At 38.7% G+C, this 21,514-nt stretch overlaps 2 protein-coding genes across 2 annotated transcripts; both read left to right on the forward strand.

The window, feature by feature from the left end:
• The first annotated feature begins 8,705 nt into the window (after window positions 1-8,705).
• LOC131891994 (integumentary mucin C.1-like) lies at window positions 8,706-12,433 on the forward strand. The gene is made up of 3 exons (XM_059241706.1): window positions 8,706-10,156; window positions 10,215-10,397; window positions 12,028-12,433. Exons 1-3 carry the CDS (start codon window positions 9,271-9,273, stop codon window positions 12,261-12,263), a joined length of 1,305 nt encoding a protein of 434 aa, XP_059097689.1. The 5' UTR covers window positions 8,706-9,270; the 3' UTR covers window positions 12,264-12,433.
• Window positions 12,434-12,732: 299 nt separating this feature from the next.
• On the forward strand, window positions 12,733-20,321 carry LOC131891995 (D-aspartate oxidase-like). The gene is made up of 5 exons (XM_059241707.1): window positions 12,733-13,113; window positions 14,499-14,761; window positions 16,366-16,520; window positions 16,581-16,789; window positions 20,054-20,321. Exons 1-5 carry the CDS (start codon window positions 12,835-12,837, stop codon window positions 20,183-20,185), a joined length of 1,038 nt encoding a protein of 345 aa, XP_059097690.1. The 5' UTR covers window positions 12,733-12,834; the 3' UTR covers window positions 20,186-20,321.
• The last annotated feature ends 1,193 nt before the right edge of the window (window positions 20,322-21,514 follow it).

The following is a 21,514-nucleotide window of genomic DNA, read 5'->3' on the forward strand; positions in this document are numbered from 1 at the left end:
GTGCGTTCACTGATTAACACCAAATATGCTCATTTAGTAGGGTTGTATAACACAACTCGCTCAAAATCACCCGATTATTGAAAATTCAATGGGCGAATGGTGCGAGTTGACTGTGATGTTTGTCTTAGTTCTCTCTCCCCAAAATGCCCAAAATCAGGGTACCGGACCACATTTTTCCTTGCATTTCCTTTACTTGACATCCCCTATGTCAGTGATGCAAAATTGGCGTTTCACACCTGTTTTAACGAAGCTGGCCTTTCCTCATATAGCAATGGGAAAGAAGGGTTAGCTTCTCAAAAGCTTGTTTGAAGCCCCAAACTTGCATCGCTGACACTGGTACCAAAAAACAAACAAACTAACCTGCCAGAGTGTGTCTAAACGTCCCCATATCTGGAAATTATGTGCCAAATTTTGCTTATAAACATTCCACTAAACTGTACAACTAGAACAGGCCACCAAAAACTAGTCCATGGTCGTTTTAGCCCCCTTTAACCTCTTTGTTACGTTTATATGTGTTTCAAAATCTAGCCACCCAAGTAAGCACTAAGTAATCCATTAAGCTTAAAAGAAATTAACATTTTTTCTTGCAACGTTCGACATTGGGACACGTTTTCAATTGATACAGATGTCGTGGTAAACAATTGATTCTCTTCTGGAGCCTGCTGTTTTTTGCTACTGAGGGTGCTTTTGTTCGCAAAATCATTTTGTGTTGGATTAAACCCATGACAGCAGACGCAGCTCAACAGCAAGCTTTTTTTGCAGACTTTCTCAAACCAAAAAATGGACGTGAGTTTGATATTCAAAATTTTTGGTCGACCAAATATTGGATAAAGTTCAAATGGCAACAACTAGACAAATCGTAATCTTAAATTATACTGGGGCTTAAATCCTTTGTAGCGGTTAGTAAAGACAGTGAAACCCCAAACCAAAATGAAACTGCTAAAAGATTCTGGCTGAGTAGTATAGCCTTCATCTGACCATGCTGCATAGAAATACGATGGAAAGGTCCCAAACAAGGAACAAGTTAGGAATGAAGCAGATAAGGAGCCTCGCCGAAAAAGTAGAAAAAATGCTAAAAGAGTGAAAAAATTGTAAACCAAAATTATGAGTTGACATCGAAAAAAAAGTTCAAACCTGAAAACCAATTGTTAAACAGTTTCGAGTGCTAGTCCTAATAGTCCACTACTAGTGGAGTTCCACATAGTTAAATGAACACTTGCAATCATACGCACGAATGTTTTCATGCGCAGGTCTAAAAACGATACACAAAAAAAACATCTCTTTTCTATTAATCTTTATTCAAGAAGTTGCCGTCGTAATTAACAACTTGCGATTCAACGCCTGCTTTTGCAAGTGGCCAAATATCCCAAAGCCTTTGAAACACCCATAACTAGTACACGATGAAGTTAGATTTAGTAAAAACTTTAGATTTTAGTTTTGGACTTTTCTCAGAAAAAAACGTTTAAAAGTTCAGATTCGTTATGAAATCAAGCTAAGTATTTGTTTGTCCTTATTTTTACTTCTATTAACTTCCAAACCTCTGAAAATACTCATGATGAAAGCACTTGAAAACAATTAAGTCATAGAGCAAGACGGCCCTCCTAAATGCGTCCCTCCTGGCTTCCATATAAGTGTTCGGATTGAAATGTTTTTGATGTCCTTTAATCCTCAAACGGATTTTCAGACTCCGATTTTGGTACTTTAGTTGCGTGATTCTTATTTTGGAGCATTGCCTTACGGAATCATCACTGATGATGACGGACTTTTTTACCCTTGCCTTACATGCGTCTCGTTTTTGATTACATAGGAATGGATTGAGTAGGGCTCTGTATCAAGAAGAGCACAAAAGTGAGATCAGCGCACCATAGCAATCTACGCGTGTAAAATGTGACAAGCACCTTTGCCTTAGGAACAAGGTGAACAAAGCCCTTTTCATAAGTCCACAGGGCTTTATTGTATGGCTTTTGTGTATGTACACATGTACGAAACTGAATATGCCATCTTCAGCTTTAAACAAAATATCTGTCCATAATCATGGAACAAGTTATTGACCCCTCGGTTTCTTTAGCCTGTGGCTGGTTTGGCTTGGTCGTCTGAGATTGAAAGTAACAAAGGTGGGGCTTCATGAAAACTGTCAGGTTGTGCATCAAAACCATCCATCCAACCAACGTAATGCCACGTTTTTGTACTAAAACTAAAGTACCAAAATCGGACTCTGAAAGTCCGTTTGACTTTAATTTCCCTACCACTGTTGCGTTGCCTGTTGTGTAACAATTTGCTGTATCATTAAAAACCAACAACTTATAAAGCAAAATCTAAAAGCCTTCCAAATGGTCTCAAGCACATTTTTCCCAAAATGACTTGAGATAAATTGCAAGATTTTTCGTCTTAACTTAATAACGTATAACTTTTTACTGATACAGCACGCACATTTCTCTTGAAGTTATCAAGAGAAACAAGACCGTAGTCCTTTTCTTGACCAGCAAGAAGGTCTTTTTCCGAAATCGCTCCACAACCTAGTTCCGACACCAGGAGACGAATTGTGGTAGCTTCTACCGTTATTAGCCGTCAGTGTTTGACCGGTACATGGGCTCGAAGAAAGCGACGGGCATCTCCTTGCCATCAAAGGATACAAGGCCGAAGACCATCACACTGCTGGGGTGTTGGGTTCTGAAGACTATGTGATGGTCTCTCTCTTCAGTCGACCTGGCAATGACTCGGGGAACATCCTGCTCAAGGACCTGTCTTGTTCCCCTTAATGACGTTCAGGAGGAAAGTACACGTTGTATCATTAAAAACCAAGGCGTTATTAAGCAAAAAAAAGTCTTGCAATTGGTCTCAAGCTCATTCTTTTTCAAATTTTTGCACAACAGGCAACGTAGCAGACACAGGGGGAATTTAGGGAGCCCAAGAACAATGCAATCCAACCGCTACTATGGCAGCCACGGGTGACACATTGAGGAGGGTCGTTTTGCTAAATGACCCGGTATAACCATTGATGAATATGGAAAATGAATTGAAATGCGCTGTTCAAACTTTCCATGTAGAATTGACACCATGTTTTAATAGTCACTTACTGTACAAGCAATGATCTAGGCATGTCTGAAAAGCCACCTTTACACGTCAAATACTGAGTTACGCACAAATATATGATGCTAAATGAAAGTTCGGGGTTATGAAGACTTCGCCGACTTCTTCATTTCTTTTCAAGCATAAGCTGTTCTTGGAAGAGGATCAAACGGCAAAGGCTTCCTTTAATACGTACAACACAGCCTATCCTTTTGTACCTCCCAGGGCCAATGAGTGTTTTTGTTTCCATTTTGAGCGAGGACAAAGTAACTTAAAGGATTTACGGGTGATTCGCATCAAATAACCTTTTTTGCCGTTTTTGAGCATAATGAGTCACCTATAATGTCATTTTTGACCAATTCATACATATCTCTTTCACATTTTGATGATAGAGTATGAGCTTTTTTGTAATATTTTAATGTCATTAGGACAGTTAGCCCACATTGCAAAGGTTTTATGTGGCTTAAAAATTCACGAATTTTGTAACCGATACAAAAAATGTCATTTAATGTAAAAACTTTCTTCTCTGAATGTATAAAAGCAAGACCTAACAAGATATGGCCAAGAACAATATTGAAATACTTGGTGTACCAACGACTTGGTTCAAGAAGTCCCTAAACATAGGGCTGATCAAGCATTTTGCACAAACACTGAACCAAATGAGTTTTGAAGGAGAGGACGGGGTCAATAAGATAAGCTCATGGAGGTTGTTGTTGGCTCCCCAGCGCCCCCTTGTGTCTAACGTAGTGATGTGTAGAGGGTAGGCTGTGGCATAAGTTAATTGCAATAGTTTTCTAATTAGCACAGGTGTTATATGAAGAAGGATAGTGCTACAAACGATCAGACAGATCAAATTTCCGCTTTTTTTGAAACAAATGTTCAAATATTGGTGAAAAAAGTGGTGTTATTTTCACGTTTGAAACATCACTACGCATCCGAAAGCTGGCGCTTGGGCGCAAAGGGGTACAAAAAACTGAGGCTGGGATAAATGAGGGCCTTTACTGTTGTAAATGGTCGCCATACAGGTCTGAAGGCAGAAGGCTGAATAACAGTCTGGGAGCACGATTTATTGCAAACGTTTATGCAATTTTTGATGCAAGTGAGCAAACAAGTAGGGAAGATCTGGCAGGCTGGGACTACAGAGTAGTATATACAACACGCGTACTGAATTGTTACACTCAACTAAAATGAGAGTGAGAGCTGATCCTTTTTTTTTTCAACCAACTCATTATCAATCTAGTTTTAACTGCTAGGTGTTGTCTACAAAAAAGTCAAGCATTGAAAGTTACTTTATAAAATATAAACATCATGAAGGAAAGTGAAATGGCTGAGCCCATCAAAAATCCTGCTTGCTGAATCCAAATGAAAGGCATCGAAAACGTTGATGGGATCATCTAAAGTGCCTCTCATATTAATTTAATTGTAATTGCAACTGCATTTTCATGAAAGTGTAATTGTAACTAAATACATTTGACCTTAGAGAAATTGTAATTGTAATTATTTACATTTGGATCAATGTAATTCAGCTTTATCAACTTTTAATTGCAATTACATTCTCATGTAAATGACACGTTTTCACGCACAGAATTTAAAATCAGGTCTATGTAGATATACCGGTACATCGTTATTCAGGACAAAACATCGTTTAGTTCCAACAGTTTTCTGTGTGGTTTTTTATATGCTGTAGAAAAATCTATCTCGTCAAACTCTTGCGTTTTTAGCAACTCTCTGATGCTAATTTGAAATATGATCGGCTGCTAAAACTACAAATGCAGACAACTTTCTTCACATTTCTAAGTACAAACGCAGTATGGTAAGAGAACATAAAAAGTCTAGTTTCAAAACAATTCTTAAGAAAATTTGAAAATACGGTTGAAACACTCGCTCTATATACGTAGACAATGAAAGTAGATCCTATTCAAATCGTCCACATTTCTTATCAAACCTAAATTGCAACCAAAAATGCAATGATCAAAACGGGGCCCATAAAACATTCGCAAGCGATTTATGGAGTTGTTTAGCTGGTCTTTGCATGCTTCGTTTTTTTTTAAATGGTATGTAGCTCGGTTAACATCTTCTTTCTGTGTTCTGAAACGAGTTTTAAAAAATCGTCTAATTGACCCCTTATATTCCTGCCACGGGAGGGTTGTTGCCTTTTTGTCATCCTGGCGGGTTCCGACGAGTGCTTGAAGTAGAGCTTGTAAGTGTTCCAATTTATCACGAATGGGAACTTTTGCCTGCTGTGCCTAAGCTTTTTGTTTCAACATGTCTCGAGTAGAAACTAGGACCCCTTGGTGATTGACGAATCAAAAACAAGGCTGAGTAACAACACCCTGTTGGAGTGCAAATCATGAAAAAAAAATTGGCAAAATACCTTTAAAAAAAGAAGAAGCAATAGATATTTAACAGATATATATTGAAATGCACACACCACATGGTTTTTATGCAAGGCTCGATTTTGGATGATTAGTTTTTATTGGTCGTTTTTCCTTTGATATAATGAGCAAAAGTTACAATTTCTACATCATTTTCTTTCATATTCGAATGGTTTCTTAGGCGTGACCTAGTTTCAGTTATCATTTTTATGTGTTGGCACAATCCAGAACAATCATTATAAAGATGTTTTCTATGATCAAGGATTCTCACCGTTTTTGCGTTGTTCCAGCTCATAAAATTTGACAATATTGGAAAGCAAGCACTGAATACTTCATTGAACACAAAATTAGATGAAAATAGCTTTTTGTGCAAATTAGTGTGGTGATAGACTGAGATATAGAAATGTGAACTGCCACCTTGGCAACAAATTATGGCGTATTTAGTGTTGTGAATCCAGACCCCGAGAAGAGCTAGCTTGAACTGCAACAAATGTCTAAAAGCCATTAACTTGGGACATTAGTTCATTGCTAGAACAATGATGCAAGTTGTTTAGACATTTTTTGCAAAAGGCTAACTCAAAATATCCACTAAAGTTTGCTACAACGGTCAGAATGCAAACCAATTTTCGTTGAGTAAAAGGGCTTTGTGCATCATCATAGTTTCCTTTATTCAAATGCCAAAGTTTCATCGATCGGATTTGTCTCCTTTTTTTGAAACGCGTTTACACGTGTTCCCTTTTCTTCAAAAATGAAACAGCCTGAAACTTGCCAAGCATCAACAAAATAATAATTTACCTTGTTGGCCATTGTTCAACGTAAAACCATTTTGCTTCTTGGTTTATTATTTCATGCGCTTTTCTAATCGCTACAGGTAATTTAATTTCCATTACTATTAAAATGGAAGGTTGTAATTCGTCTATTTATTACCTTTCCATCTTTATATGATAAATTTGGCCCACCAGCAAGTTTTGAGTTGGCAGACCAAGCTAGTCCTTGAATGTAGAGTTGATCTGGAATGCTACTTAAAAATTTGTCCAAGTCTAACTTGACAGATGCAACCTAATCAATAAGGCCTACATTGAGCTAGGCCTATGTGTTCCCTATGAATATTAAAGGGAAGCAAAAGATTGTCCACTTTCTAATTTTTAATCAAAAGTTATTGTACTGTAGAAGCTACACGTTTGATGACCCCAAGTAAAGAAGGCTCATCATCAATTCAAATGCTTTCTGCAATTCTTTATTCCTCCAAAGGCTAGGCATAAGTTTTTTATATATTGCCATAGGTTACTGCAGTTTCAAATTGCAAGCAAAGCAACGAGATCAAACTTCAAGCTTATGAACCTGCGTGTGATGGGCAAATTCTTAAGACTACTTTTTTGTCACTAAAGATTACATTCTTACACATTTGCACTTTGCACCTTTATTTGCACCTTTTCACTTTTATTTTGCACTTTTTTGCATAGTTGGTCGAAAATTGTTGTTTTTGTTGAAATCAAAACTTTCTAAGTAACTAGCTTGTCTAAGTGAGGAAGAAAAATTCCTAGTTTTTGCACTTTTAGGATTGTTTTTTGCACCTTTCTGTCTCTAAAAGGCTCTGCATTTTGCACATTTTGACCGTCCCTAGTGATCACTACAAACCATTTGGAAGGAAAATCAGAAGCTATTGCAAGTATCAGCCTGAAGATATCATATTTCAAAAGATCTATGGCTCTTTCCGGGGGACCATAATTTAGAATTGATCTGAATCAAATGAGTAATAACCAACGAGAGACGGTTTGCATGAAAGATTAATCAACCCATTAACTGGTCCAGCATACTCAACTTGAGTATTTAAAAAACGACAAGAACCTCTGGGAACATAACCACTTGAATTATGGAAGTGGGAAAAGCCGGTTTAGTGCTCAAAGTTCTAGTGCTCGTCGATCTTGCACATGGTTTTCATAATCGTTGGAAACCAGGGAAAGGCTGTGGTCTTATCCGTGAGGTTAAAACCGGTCACATTCTTGTGGCCAATTTGAGAGAGATAAATCACCTTCAATTGAATGACGCAGAAGAATGCAGTTGCAAGAAAGTCCTTGTTCGTTCCGTCTTTGGGTATGATTTCAACAAAGGTGATCTACTATCCAATACCATTCGGCATATTATTCAGTATTGACCGGGTGTGCCATATAACCTCGCACACGTCTTTAAAACCTTCTGGCTTAGTGATTAAGACAGATATTAAAAAATAATAATTGGAGGGGTTTCTTGGCATATCTAACTTAATCTTTAGTTTCGACGGCTGATTCTAGTTTTGCCTTCTTTTTTGTTTGAAAACAACGATGGAAAAAATCCGCGAAAAAATGATCTTGCGGAATGACGCTGGTGACAGCGTCAGGACTGTCGCAACTAACTTCAGCATCCCGAGGAGTCCCATTTACAGGGTATTGAACGCAAATAATGCCACTGGCAACTTCAGTGATTGCCCAAAATAAAAACAAACCCAAAGGATTACGACTTCCACTGATCAGGATCAAGAGCCAGCTGCATTTTGGTCCCCTCATCCCCGAACCTGAATCCATTGTATATCTTCACATTGAGGAAAAGGCCCTCAGAGTCTTCCACCCAAAGGTGGATACCCTCATCATGGCCATGAAGGTCAAAAGGGCCGCCATGTCCGGCGAAGCCACCATGAAGGCATTCAAGTCCTGGGGGGGGGGGAATTTTGAACCTTCACTTCCATCCCAAAACAACTCATTCACAATAGTACCAGATCTTAATCAAACGCATTGGAACAAAAAGCTTTGCCTATCAGGGCTCCCTAATAGGTTAAGTTATTGTTCAGGCACTATTTAAAAGCCACTTTTTGAATCCCATGAGAGACTTCTTGACAGAAATCCAAGTTTGAAGTTGCTTATCTTAAGTCTGCTGTTTGTTGGAAATGAATGATGCATATAACTTCAGTTATTGTTCTCGCATAAGTATCAAAGCGAAGCAAACTTGTTAAACATTTTTTTCCTTCCTCTACTAATGTATCTATCTTTCCAACATCTTCCCCACCCCTATCCCTACGTCTCCAATCAATGCATTGATTTGTAAAATGAAGAGCCTTTTGGAACTCCTCATCCTGCTCCTTCAAAAACTCTTTACGAACAGTATTGACTTGTTAAACTCCGCTTTTCTCAAGACTTTCGTAGTGTCTCGAACTACGGCTCACGGAACCGCGTGGAAGCCCGTTCCGACAATTTTTACTTTTTTTAGTTCGGAATCGTACATATGCCCATCCGCCTTCACAACTATGAGGGAAAATTGACAAAATAGACCTCTCTTTTGCTAGAAGTACAGAAAATAGCATTCTGCGAAAGCAATAGCGTCTTACCTACCCTTTTACAGTGATTTTAATATCAATAAGGGCCATTTCTTGTAGTTCCAGCTCAAGAGACGAGTTTTTTTAAGAAATTTTCCATCAAGTTGTGCAGATGAATTGGCAAATGAATGACACCGAAAAAAAAGGAGAAAAAAAATCGTCGGAAATGGGATCGATGAGGTTTCGTGAGGCATAAATCAAAATCCTACTAAATTCATTAGGCAGAAAGAGTTTGACAAGTCATATGAAGAAAAGGTAACAAACCCCTCGCTAATACATATTTTGAGACATGACCGGTTTTCATATGCCATCATTGATTTAACATCTATACAAGGGGATCGAAATCAACAAATGCAGAAAAAAAATGTACAGGGGTAATTGGAAATGTTCAGCCAGCCCTTAATGAAAGGTATGATTTTTCGTTAAAATGCATTTTATTCGATGTTTTACTGTGCCTGGACTATTTTGAGACCGAGTTGAATGTTCATGAATTTGCCAGATAGGGTGCAGAACTTTGTGTCATGCTCTTGTAATGCAGGGCACTATTCTGTTCTAGTATCAACTCCGACCACAACAATCACCACTGCAATAACTTCTGCTCCAAGAATTAAAACCATTAGCACTAACACGATAAAAATTAACACAACAATGACAACTACCATTGCAAACACGACTGCCTCCAGCACAAAAACCTCAATCATAACAACTGCAACGAGGACAACTAACTTTACAAACATCACAACTGTTAAGACAACAACAACAATACCAACCACCATTACTGCGACGATACGAACCACCTCCACAACTGCCACTGTCAAAATGACCACTACTACCCCCATGACTGTTACCCTAACAGACTCTGCCACAATGATCACTACAACAACGACCACTGCAGCAACCACAACTGGCCGAATGACGACCATCAATACTATGAGAAAAACTACTGCAAAAACGACTACCACAACGGCAATCAACACCACTACTCACACAACAACTACCACAACAACAGCCACCACAACAACAACTACCATCACCACCACAACTACTACTGCAACCATAACGACAATCACCACCACTACTCACACAACAACTATCACATCAACAGCCACCACAAAAACAACCACCACGACAACAACTACTACTGCAACCACAACGACAATCACCACCACTAATCACACAACAACTACCACAACAACAGTCACCACAACAACAACTACCACTACCACAACGGCAACTGCCACGATAACCACAGCCACAACGTCTATTGCAGTAACGACCAATAGAACAAGAACTACAATGGGTGCTACAATTGTGTTAAATACAACCATCCCAACCACAACGACAAGATCAATTGTTGCCTTGAACGGTAACGAAATATTACAAGTAATAATTGTGACTAGTTTCAATTTGGAGTTTTATTATAGGAACAAAAGACGTTAGATGTCCGTTTTCAAAGAAGAACAACCATGAATTCGATGAGAAAGGAGGTGATGCATATTTCCTTTTGGATGGTCTGGATTCAATTTTTGGACACATTTCAACATGCCAAAGAAAGGGAGCAACACTAGCAGTTTTCGACAAGTTTCCCGATTTTGGAAAAATGAAAGGTTGGTTCTGCATTTAGATTTTATCAATGAGATTTGAAGGCATCAAAGAAAGCGGTCCACAAGATGATAACGTTCACACTGTACATTGTGACCGCAAAGTTCTCGCACCATTGCCATTGAAGTCTAGCGGGATTTTATGTTTCTCGCTTCTGAAAATAAAGTAGCTATTTAGGTAACCAAAGGCACGTTACCGTGTCTGTCACGGCCAAGGTGTATATAATGACAAAATATTACTTCTTTGGGAAAAAATGAATTGCCGCCTGGCACAAAAAACGCCAGAGGACGTTTGGTTGACATGATTGAGGTTGGAATGACTCTATTAGCTAATTCTAAGATCTTGGGGTCTCATTGCCAACAATTAAACTTTGGTGGGCTCGTCACTGGGGGGTTCATAAAAGCCTCCAAGACAAACTTTGATCCAACCATCCCAAGGTTGTGATAGGAGTGATCAAGCTTGTACTAAACCTGAACTCGGGAAAGAAGCTACAGATCACCTGAAAACTGTTAGCTAGGGTAACCAAAAAGGCTTATTGGTGGGTAAGGGGCCCCAGAGGGTTCATTTGAAGCACCACTTGGGCGCCCCTGCCAATAAGCCTTAAACAAAGCCCCTCCTTACTGAAACAATGATAAAGGTCAAGTTAACCTTAGTCACAGACAAAAAATACTGGACTTCAGAAAATTGGAACTGAATAATGTGGTCAGAAGAGAGCCCTTTCCAATCATTCCCTCCTCCAAAATCAATGTACCACCACCTTCCGGCTCAAAACGTCTTGTCTGCTCCAGTGGTGAGGCACCCTCAAAAGATACTGGGATGGGCAGCGTTTGGCCCTTGCGGAGCGTCTGATTTGCATTTTATTCCTCAAAACACCAAAGTAAATGTCCAACAATATGTACCAGGATGAGATTTTGTCTAAAACAGGCCCGCCTACCATGAAGAAGAAGTTCACCACAGGCCCATTGACCCAAAGAAAACTCACCCACCCCCTCAACTTCAACCATAATTTTCATGCAAGATGGTGCTCCAACTCAAACAGTCAAAAGCCACAAAAACTGTTTGGAAACGAATGTTCATCACTTCTAGAAAAAACAGGCCTAGTGATTCACCTAACCTTACACTAATTCCATCGAGAATTTATGAACCGTCCTTAAAATGAGGGTCAGTTTGATGAGACCGGTCTCTTCCACCGAACACCTTGAGAAGCAGCTTCAAGAAGTATGGTCTGTGTGATTGAGCTAAATATTTTTCAGTCCTTTGTTGCGTCTACACCAGAGTGAGTGAAAAAGAGGTTGTTGAATTGAAGGGGATTGCACTGGAGGCTAATTGAAATAAGTTACTCAGTTTGTTCATCAGTCTTACTAGTTTTACCAAGGGGCAAAACTTTACGGTCACAGTGTCACAATGCTTTCGCCCTGAAATCTAAAGTTCTATCTATTTTCAGTGTGGAATTGTTTAGAATACAAGCTTTTCCAATTGAAATTTGACTTTTTGGGAGACAGGGGCGATACATTGTACGTTTAACGTTTCAAGTACCGTTATCAATATTCGTGCACGAAAGTGACACCACAATGCTAAAAGCCCACTCTCCAAGCTTTGCAAGCGTTGCTCATTTAATTCTCTTCTCATTTTTAGGCTACTCAAATCCCATTTTCATTGGACTGTTCAACAACGATGGCGTGTCATGTAATTCGAAAAAGAATTGTGAGCACAAGCTTCAATATCTGGATGGGTCTGTAGCCGATAAACTGAAGGCAAAAAAACTTGAAATCATGGGCCCAGACCCGTGCATCTCACTTTGGCCAAATGATTATTTAAAATCCTCCTCTTGCAAGTCTGGTTATGCGATTTGCTCATGTTCGTTCAAATAAAGATATCTTGAAATCTTAGTAATTGTTCCAGTTTAAAGTTTTCCTTAAGAAGAAGAGGTTTCAATTTTAATGATTTTTAAGCGGACTTCCTTACAGCTAAGCGTTGATGATGGAAATATCTTTGCGTTTTTTAAGTGCATGCAGCACTTCAAGTTGACACTATTTTTCGCCGCGCTAACATGTCACTAACGAAACCAAAGATGACTTGACATAAGTAATTATTGACATAAGTAGCAATAAAACAAAAAAATTCTTCTTCCTGGTTTTCAAAAGCGCATCCCTCTTAAGCTGATATCCAACATCAACCATGAAAGTTGTTCTTTTAACTTTGTCCAAACGTTTACTTGCAGTAGATAAACCACAATTCAATTTTAGTGAACCCGCTTTAAAAATGACTTCTCATTCAAGTTCAAGTAGAAATTCTGGTTTCAACCATTGACAGGCTTGATCGAGTTTTTAGTCGTCGTAACCACTCGGTCAAGTTCTACTTAGTCTTGTTTAGCCCGTCCGATTGGGCAAAGATGTACCTTTAACAGGTCTCTCTGGATTGGGTTATCATCATATCAAGAACATGTCTGCAAATCGGAGGGTTTTGATCCTGGGATGCGGCTCGGCGGGCCTCAACACAGCCTTGATCCTTCAGCAGGAGATCCCTGAGCTCGAAGTGACTTTAATGGCCAAGGATTTTCCACCACATACGACCAGTGATGTGGCGGCCGGAATCTTTAGACCTGGGTCGACATTTCAAGCCCCGACCGAGGAACTTCGACATGAGTGGCTCGCATTCTCCTGGGATTACTATACCAAACTGAGGATCAACGAGGATCAATCTCAGACTGGTATCATAGAGGTAACCAGAGCTAGGGCAGTTTAGTTCAAATTATTTTTCTTTATTTGCTTGGAACTTTGATAACAAATTCTGGATTGAAATGGATTCAAATTAAAGCAAACAGTCTATGACAACTGGGTCCTTAATCAACCAACGTTACTCACCACCTAAAAGGCTTTGGGATTTATATTAATTCAATTCTAGGTTTAAATAATCTCTCTTGCCCTTCCAGACAAAAGATTCAATTAGTAAACCAAGTACTTTACTTTTGACACTGATTTAAACCGGTTCTAAAGAGCTAGGCAAGTCTAGAGACCCTGGATTCAGAGACGCGCGAGGTTTGACAAGTGGCTCCACTTCAAAAAAGTAAACGATTAGATGAACTAAAAAGTTCCAAAAAACAGATTTTGAATCGATGCTCTGTATAAGAAAGAGTACTGTCATGTCAAGCACCATTGAATATTTTCTTCAAGGACACTGCGAAATTTGTCAAAGACAAGCTGATTCATGGGTATGGGATTATAGTTTATTAAGGATAGCTTTATTACTTCCTAAATACTTTCTGATGGCATGTGAACTTCCTGAGTCTCTCAAGAAACAAGTCCCATTTAGACTGAACAATGTACTTTGTTAAAATGGTTGTACTCTGTCTTTTGAAGCGCTTTGCGCCAAATTGACACTGGCAGCATGCGAGAAATCAGCGTGGTAACTATATTTTATTGAGAAATACCATACTGATGCAATTCTAATGGCAAAAGACACTTTAATGCTGCAGAAAAAGTTGATTGAACCCAAGGTGAATCAAATATGTCATGAGCCATTCAAAGCTTTGCCTTTTTATGCAATACAAACATGTTAGGTCTTTTTGGAAGTCACTAACTTCCTCTTGAGAAAGTTTCCAAACAAAGCCCATGTTCGTTGACAATTGGCAGCCAATCATATCGCTCGAATTTGATGACGTATACTCAACCTCGCGGCTCTCTGCATCCAGGGTCCCTAGGCAAGTCAAGAAAACGACCAAAAGCAGAATGGTCTTGCACAGAAGGTTCAGAGTTTTAACCACGCAAGATTTGTTCTCTAGTCATTCAACCTCTTAAGCAACGGAGACACTGAAGCTTCCTTTATCGATGTCAATGTTCTGATCCTCGTCAAAAGTGACATGAACATCAACTCACATTGATGCTTCTCCTTAAAAGCACTGACCAAACCAGGAAAATGGGTCTTCACTTTTTCCCAATCAGCCATATTTTCAGCGATGACGTGTATAGTAGGAATTGCAAAGCCTGAAAGAAATGCTTTGAAATTCATATATGAGAATGACCAAAACTCTGCAAAAACAACCATTTGCTTCCAAGTGGGGCGAAAAAAAAAACCCAAAACAATGGCAACTTCCAAACCTTTTACAGATGCCTTGTTATATCTTGACCTCAAATGAGAAGACCATGTTCCAATTTCCATTTTTGAGCCAACGCGCCTCAGGATTTCGGGAGTGTTCCAAGCAAGAGCTCAACGTGTTCCAGCCCCCGGGGAAGTGGGTCAAAGGCCACTACTTTCGTACGATGGTTATCGATAACAGCCGATTCTTGCCTTGGGCCATGCAAAGGTTCACTGAGCGTGGGGGCAAACTCATTTCCAGGCAAATCAACAGCTTCGAGGACAGAATACTCAAGTAAGATAATGAGAAACAACTAAAGCAACAAGTTAAGTACATAGGATTTGGACTCTACAGAGTCATTTCTCGTGCGTTCAAAGATCTTGATTAGATAATCGAGTGATTTTACCATGTTCGAGTCTTGACGAGTTTACCGTATATAAAATGCTCTGCAAGTGATTTCAATATTTTGCTCATCTCTTCGAAATATATGCCTAACGATGGTGGAAAACTACCATTATGAAGTGAAATTACGAGCCTCGTTGTGAAGCAGCCTCACCTACCAATGAAGGGGTGTTCTTGAGGGACAGCACTTATATGCCAAAGGCGTCACACAAATGCCACATCATCTTTAAACACATTTGGTTCATGCCTCAAGTTACAGCCTTTCCCACAATGTCTAAAAGACTAGTGAGACACAAACCATAAGGACCCTTATTTGCAACATCAGACAGCCCAAGGGAAAAAGGGAAGACGCACGGTAGATTGCAAAATGAACTACTCCTGACGTTCCATTAAAGCAATTTCTTTTCCGGACATTTTGTGACCCAAGTCACTAGTTGCACATAAGATTTTGAAATAATTAGCCACATACAACACAAACGCATTATAATTCAATAAATAGAAATCGGTTCAATAGGCCCTTCAGTTGGTAGAGGCTGATTCACAAAGCGCCCTCTGAAGTGCAGAACCTAAACCATATTTCGTGCAACGTACGGAGGCTTTTGTTTTGGAACTCATTCATTTAATGCATCATGTGATCAATGTACTTGGGACGGCAGATTGCAAATCGATACTATTGAGTTTGAACGGCATTTGACTTTTTGCAGATCAGAGGTGAGTTTTAAAAAAACACTTGTACCACTGAGTTAAGGCTTGGACGTTGCCCACAATGAGCATCTGCTAACCACTCTGCCGAGTGTACTTTCAAACCGGTTAACGTCCGAATACCTAACTGCAAGGCAACAACTTTAAAAACAGGCCTCAGGTCTTTTAGCAACAACTGGCCTAAGAAAACAAAGAGTGATCAAGTGATGTAGCATTGGTTGGCATTCTGCAGATTGATCACACCAATACCAAGAAACACTTCGATGATTCTTAACATTTAGCAGACAAATTTGAATCAACAGAAGTAATTGAATACGGAGTTGTATCATTCATTACTTTTATTAGTAATGGAACGACTACTCTTTTAGCCAAAAGTTTCGTTCTCAGATCCAAAAGCACTGATAGAAATTGATGATTTCAATTTATAGTACGTTCGGAGTCTAGCATGTTTCTTTTGAATGGCAATATGTCGGAACAAAAAGCTGGTACTTACCTTCAATGACTCTGCTTGGTTACTTTCGGTCAAGCCTTCAAAAGTTCGTCACCAATCCATGATTCCAAATTTGCGCCCGATAAGGACTTCTTATGTACTAAGTAAGCACTCACTCCGTGAAAAAGTATATAGTCCAGTTTCTTTCATTTCCCCTCCGAGTCGATGATTAACGTGTAACAGACTGAAGAGGATGACATTAAGGATGGATAAATATATCAATAACACCTGGTGCCATTCATTATTAGAAATTGGAGCTCTTGCGACCAAGAGCTTTATTAGAAACCAATGCTTTTGCTTTCAGGGAGTTCGATGTAGTTATCAATTGCACCGGCCTCGGATCCAAATATTTGTGTCCAGACCGGAAAATGGTCCCTGTTCGAGGCCAAGTAGTTAAAGTGAAGGCTCCTTGGATGAAAATGGCTGTCTATGGCGATGCCGAGTCTTACATTATCCCAGGTACTTATCAAGGCTGCCAGAAAAATCCCAGAAAATGTGTGAGTGGCGTTGTCCTTACAGGGGTGGATTACGTGACCTTGGGTGGAACCAGGAACTTCAACAACTACTCACTGGACGCCGAACCCATGGAAACCGAGACCATTTTGAAAAGGGCGTGCCTCATGGTGCCGAGTCTGGAAAAGGCTGAGGTCGTCTCTGAAAGAGTGGGTCTTCGACCTCATCGACACGAGGTCCGGCTCGAATTGGAAACCCGTTCCAATGGCTTAAAGGTATCGAAAATGATGAAGTTAGTTGGTATTAAAAGCTTATGACCCTTTAAGTCATATGTGGTAAGCAGAATAACATTTTGTAGACGGAAATATTGTTATAAGAAGGTCTCGCTTGCTTTTTTAAGGCCACAGGAGATCAACTTGCTTTTTTCCAGATCGAAATGCAGAATCAAAAATGCTTTTTCTTAGTTGTAGCTCATTTATAGGGTGATTTTCTGAAGAAGGTAATTTTTTAATGAGAAAAATGATTGCTTTTTAGCAAAGAAAACCTCGTAAAATAGTTTATGCAGGTTCAAACCAAAGACCGTGGTTTCCAAACAATTTCACCTGAAATTTGAATTTTAAGAAAATAATGGAATCAGGCATTGATATGAAATAGATAGCTGTTAAATATACTATGACTTGAAAATGATTGCCTTATCAGTGTAGACTCCGACGAGATATGTTGTTTTCACGTTAAGCAAAAATTGCAAAAGTTTGATGCTTTGGATGAACGAAAGAGCTGAGTTGAGTCATTGGGAAGAAAACTGGTTGATTTACCCCTTTCAAATTTCTACTCGACATATAAGCAACATTTTCTTGTCCGAGTCTACAGTCATCGGTTATTTCCCTCCTCTTCCTGACACTTCAATGATGTAGGTATCGCATGTATTGATAAGTTTATTGGATCATTTCGAGGTTTCAGAGAAAAGAAACCTGTCATTTTCAAACGAGGTGTAAAAGTGCGCCTTGTAAATATTTCAAAATCTCTCAAAACTATATTTGATGTCATTTTAGTAGCTTATTTCACATCTTTATCTTTTTTATTGTTTTTGTTCTTGCACAGAAAAAAAAATATTCTTTGTGGGAAAAAGTATGAGGCCCTAAGTTAAAAAAGAAATGTCACATATTCATTCAACTCTCAAGAAACATAAAATTACCACTCGATAGTCATAACTACTCTCTTTGTTAATATGTCTTTAGTCTTTACGAGTCGAAAAGTTTAATGAGAGCTATATACTTGCTATAATCGATTCAGCTTAGTGCATAACTCGTTCAACACGAAGTGAAAGGGACACAGAAAGAACGAAAAAGGACAATACGTCATTGAATCTAGAGCTTCAAGATTTCAGAGCTGTGATGGATATTAATTGCGAAAAAAAGGAATTCGTCATTAAATAATCGACTAGCTAGTAGCAACTTTATGAGCTCGTTTCTTTTAAAATGTGCCTACAGGTAGATACCAGGTGCGTTTTACGGTCTTCATGAGTGCCTGTTTCTAACGACTATATCAAGAGTCAGCAACAACTTTGATGCCAATATGGTACATATGTAAAAATGTTTTTTGGGCTTATCTTAGTTGCTTTTACATTTTTTGTTTAATATTGTGACTTTTAGTTTGTTTTATTAGTACCTCTTTTGAATTAAAAAGCACGCGAATGACCTCTCAAAAATATGTGCTGTCAACATGAGACAACTGCAGCTCAAAGAGCCCATATTTTGGGGACATCTCTTTTTTCTGCCACCAATCTTTCTCCACGAAAGCCTAGACCTGTAAGATTTCTTGAAAAAAACCGCGTTTGTTGAAAACAAGCTTTCAGGTTGAAGCCTTCAAAATCCGTTTAAAAAAAGCTCCTCAGCAAAAGAAGTACATGAAATATGTAACGTCCATTTACAAACCAGGGAACTGATCAAAATCTCGAACTTGACGTCCAATCAAATAACGTTCCAGAGCATTAATTCCGCATTGTCGACAAAGAAAAAACACATTGCTCAAGAGCCAATTCATTACGGTCTCTCAAGAACGTCTTCTGATTAACAGAAAGATTTTTTTGATTGGATATTGGGGTCTCTCATTCAGTCGTCAGCTCAAATACCTAAAGAAAGCCACGAACAGAAAATGGTGGACATTTTTATTTTTCTTGACAATATCATTGAAGCAAAGGGCATGGCCTTAATTGCGAATTTGGATTCATTAGACGGTATCCTACGAAGATTTTTGGGTAGAGAATCAATATTTCATTCCTAAACATCTCAAACGTCATATGTTCAAAGACCTTGCTTTAAATTGAAAGCAAAAATATTTTCACCTTGACTTATTCTCAAACCACTTCAAAACACAAAAGGAATTATTCTTTCTCCAAATTTTCCATGGTAATATTTGGGAACACATAAAATGAGGTGATTTTGAAATAACGGTCTACAGTGTGACCGTTAATTTCTTGCTCCTTGATGACAATTCAATGATTAAAGAATACTTCAAGCCATTTTCTATTCCCTTCATTTGATCATCTTCATTCTATTCCGCAATTGATCTGAATGAAGATAAAAGTCTAAGTTTAGAAAGAGATTGGATATTTTTCGATAACCGACCATGATTTTTCCCATGATTTCGTTATTGTGTCTGATCCAATGCATTGGCTTTCATTCTCAAGACTACCCAAAAGACTCTTTGGAAGTAAGATCTAGGGACTATCAGGTAGATTAGTGTTTGAATGCTGCTTAGATTTTCCCACGTCTATGAAGATACAAATTTTGATATTAAGTTTGAAGCGCACGATCAGCCGAAATGACTTGTTCCTTCGATGGGCCAAGGACTTTACGCTCAGAGTGTAGGTAACCAATGGAAGGGGAGGAAGAATCTTCCCCTTGGTTATAGTTGTTTGTTTATTAACAAAAATCCAGCCTGTTGTTGGTGACGTCTACACGGGTAATTCATAGAAGCACATGATGCACTCTAAAACACATTTTTCAGTCTTTAGGGAGATTTTTTTCATTATTTTCTTTTTGAGCTTTTGGTGCGTAAAAGCACAATTAAGATTTTTTCTTGACCACTTTCTTTGTCAATACAAAATCAGGCATTTCTCCTTTTGCGCAAGGCATAGATTTAACACGGGTTGTAAAAAATCTTAAAGCTATGACCTTCCTTATCTCGATCCATTTCAAAAGATATTTTCAGGGAATAAACGGGAATACAAAACCGATTCTTTTGAATGTAGCCTTGGGAAATATTACTCTTGGAAATAGAAATAATAATATTCAATCTCGATCACGACTGTCCGTTGTCGATTTCCGAATCTATAACCGAAAGATCTTTCGGTACACCACAAGACAAATCATTGAATAACTGTACCTTCAATTGGAAATACTGACTGTCCTAGTGTATTCATTCTTTAGTTCATATGTTCAGACAAAAAGTACTCTTTGGTTCATTGACTCCTTCACAAACGGTCCAGGTTTTCCTTCCCCTGTGATATCTTGTCTAATCAATTTCATGTTTTACAGGTGGTCCATAACTATGGCCATTGTGGATATGGCGTCATGGCCTCGCCGGGGACCTCGAAACACGCGGTCGAGCTCGTCAAAGAATCCCTGAGGACCGAAAATAAGTCTTGGATGGACAAACATAAGCTTTGAGATGGGCGGGTGGACCTCAAACTATTTCAGATAGTACTATATGAACGAGATACAAGTCATGTTTAGAGTACCTTGTACTTGCTTTTAGGTCGGAGATCCTCAATAGAGAAATAGAGAAACAACATAAGAAAACATATCCATGAGAGTATTTGCTTTCAGAGAAATGGGCAATTCAAGCGTCATAATCTGGTGCTTCAGACTCAAATTACGAGCAATTTGTTGGCAGATGAGGCCAAGGATATGAGGCAGTGATTGCTTGCCAAAGACCAGAGCGTTCCATTGGAAAGGGGAGAAATTGGAACTATGCTCGTGTTGCCGGATTGCTTGCTTGCGGAGAATAGTATTAAGAACTGTAAAAATGACTATCTCAAGACTCGATATATTGTACGTTGCTAGGGATCTATTGAGGTTTCAAGTTTCTTCATCGGAGAGGGGAACAACTCCTAATTAATTTAGCTCGATTGGCTGGACTGGGTGGACGAAGGTGGTTTTACAGTCAATATCTTACGTTTATGATATAGGTTTTACTAGACTTAGGAAAAACCAGTTTAGAACGTAGGGTTTTACCCTTTTCGACCAAATAGAACAAACTACCTGAAATATCTTATGAGCACCTTCCTGACCGATTTTACGACTTTTTTCTTTTTAGCTGTTTCGCCAAATTTTATGGCTATTTCACATTTTCATGGTTGATTTTACTACCTTTCTTCACAATATTTTAGCAATTCTTTCAGTCATTTAGTAGTTACCCTTTTTCGAGGTCTACATATTACTAAACTGTCAGAGTACTTGGTTTTATTATTTGCCCCTTTTACTCAAAATAATGTTTTTTTTGACATTTCGGGGGCATTTTAATTTATTCTTATTTTCAAAATGAATCTTGATTGATGCCTCTTCTTCGCTTTTTAGTCGTTGTGATTGCTGTCCAAAAAGATCATATTTTAGTCTTCAATACAGGCTTGTTTTAATTTGCGTTTTGCTTTGCCGCAATGGAATTGATATGGATTATCGAATTTCTTAATTACAGTCTTTTATCGACAAGACAAATCCCAAATAGAAAATAAGAACATTGATGAACACTGAAATCAAAGGAGGTAAAAAATATTTTGAATTTAACACGATTTTAAGAGAATACCAAATTGAAATAGCCTCCACTTCCAACGTGAGCCTGGATCTTGAGTCTTCTATTCTATTCAACGGAATATTAAAGATTAGCCTCTCATTGAACTTTGGTGTTTGTTAACACGTCCTTGAAACGGATGTTACCAGCCTGTTGTTCAGTTCTTATGTGGATGCTTTACTCTTCTCAAAGCTCACAAAAATCCGAAA

The sequence above is a fragment of the Tigriopus californicus genome, chromosome 12 (assembly GCF_007210705.1).
Source record: "Tigriopus californicus strain San Diego chromosome 12, Tcal_SD_v2.1, whole genome shotgun sequence".
Lineage (NCBI taxonomy): Eukaryota > Metazoa > Arthropoda > Copepoda > Harpacticoida > Harpacticidae > Tigriopus > Tigriopus californicus.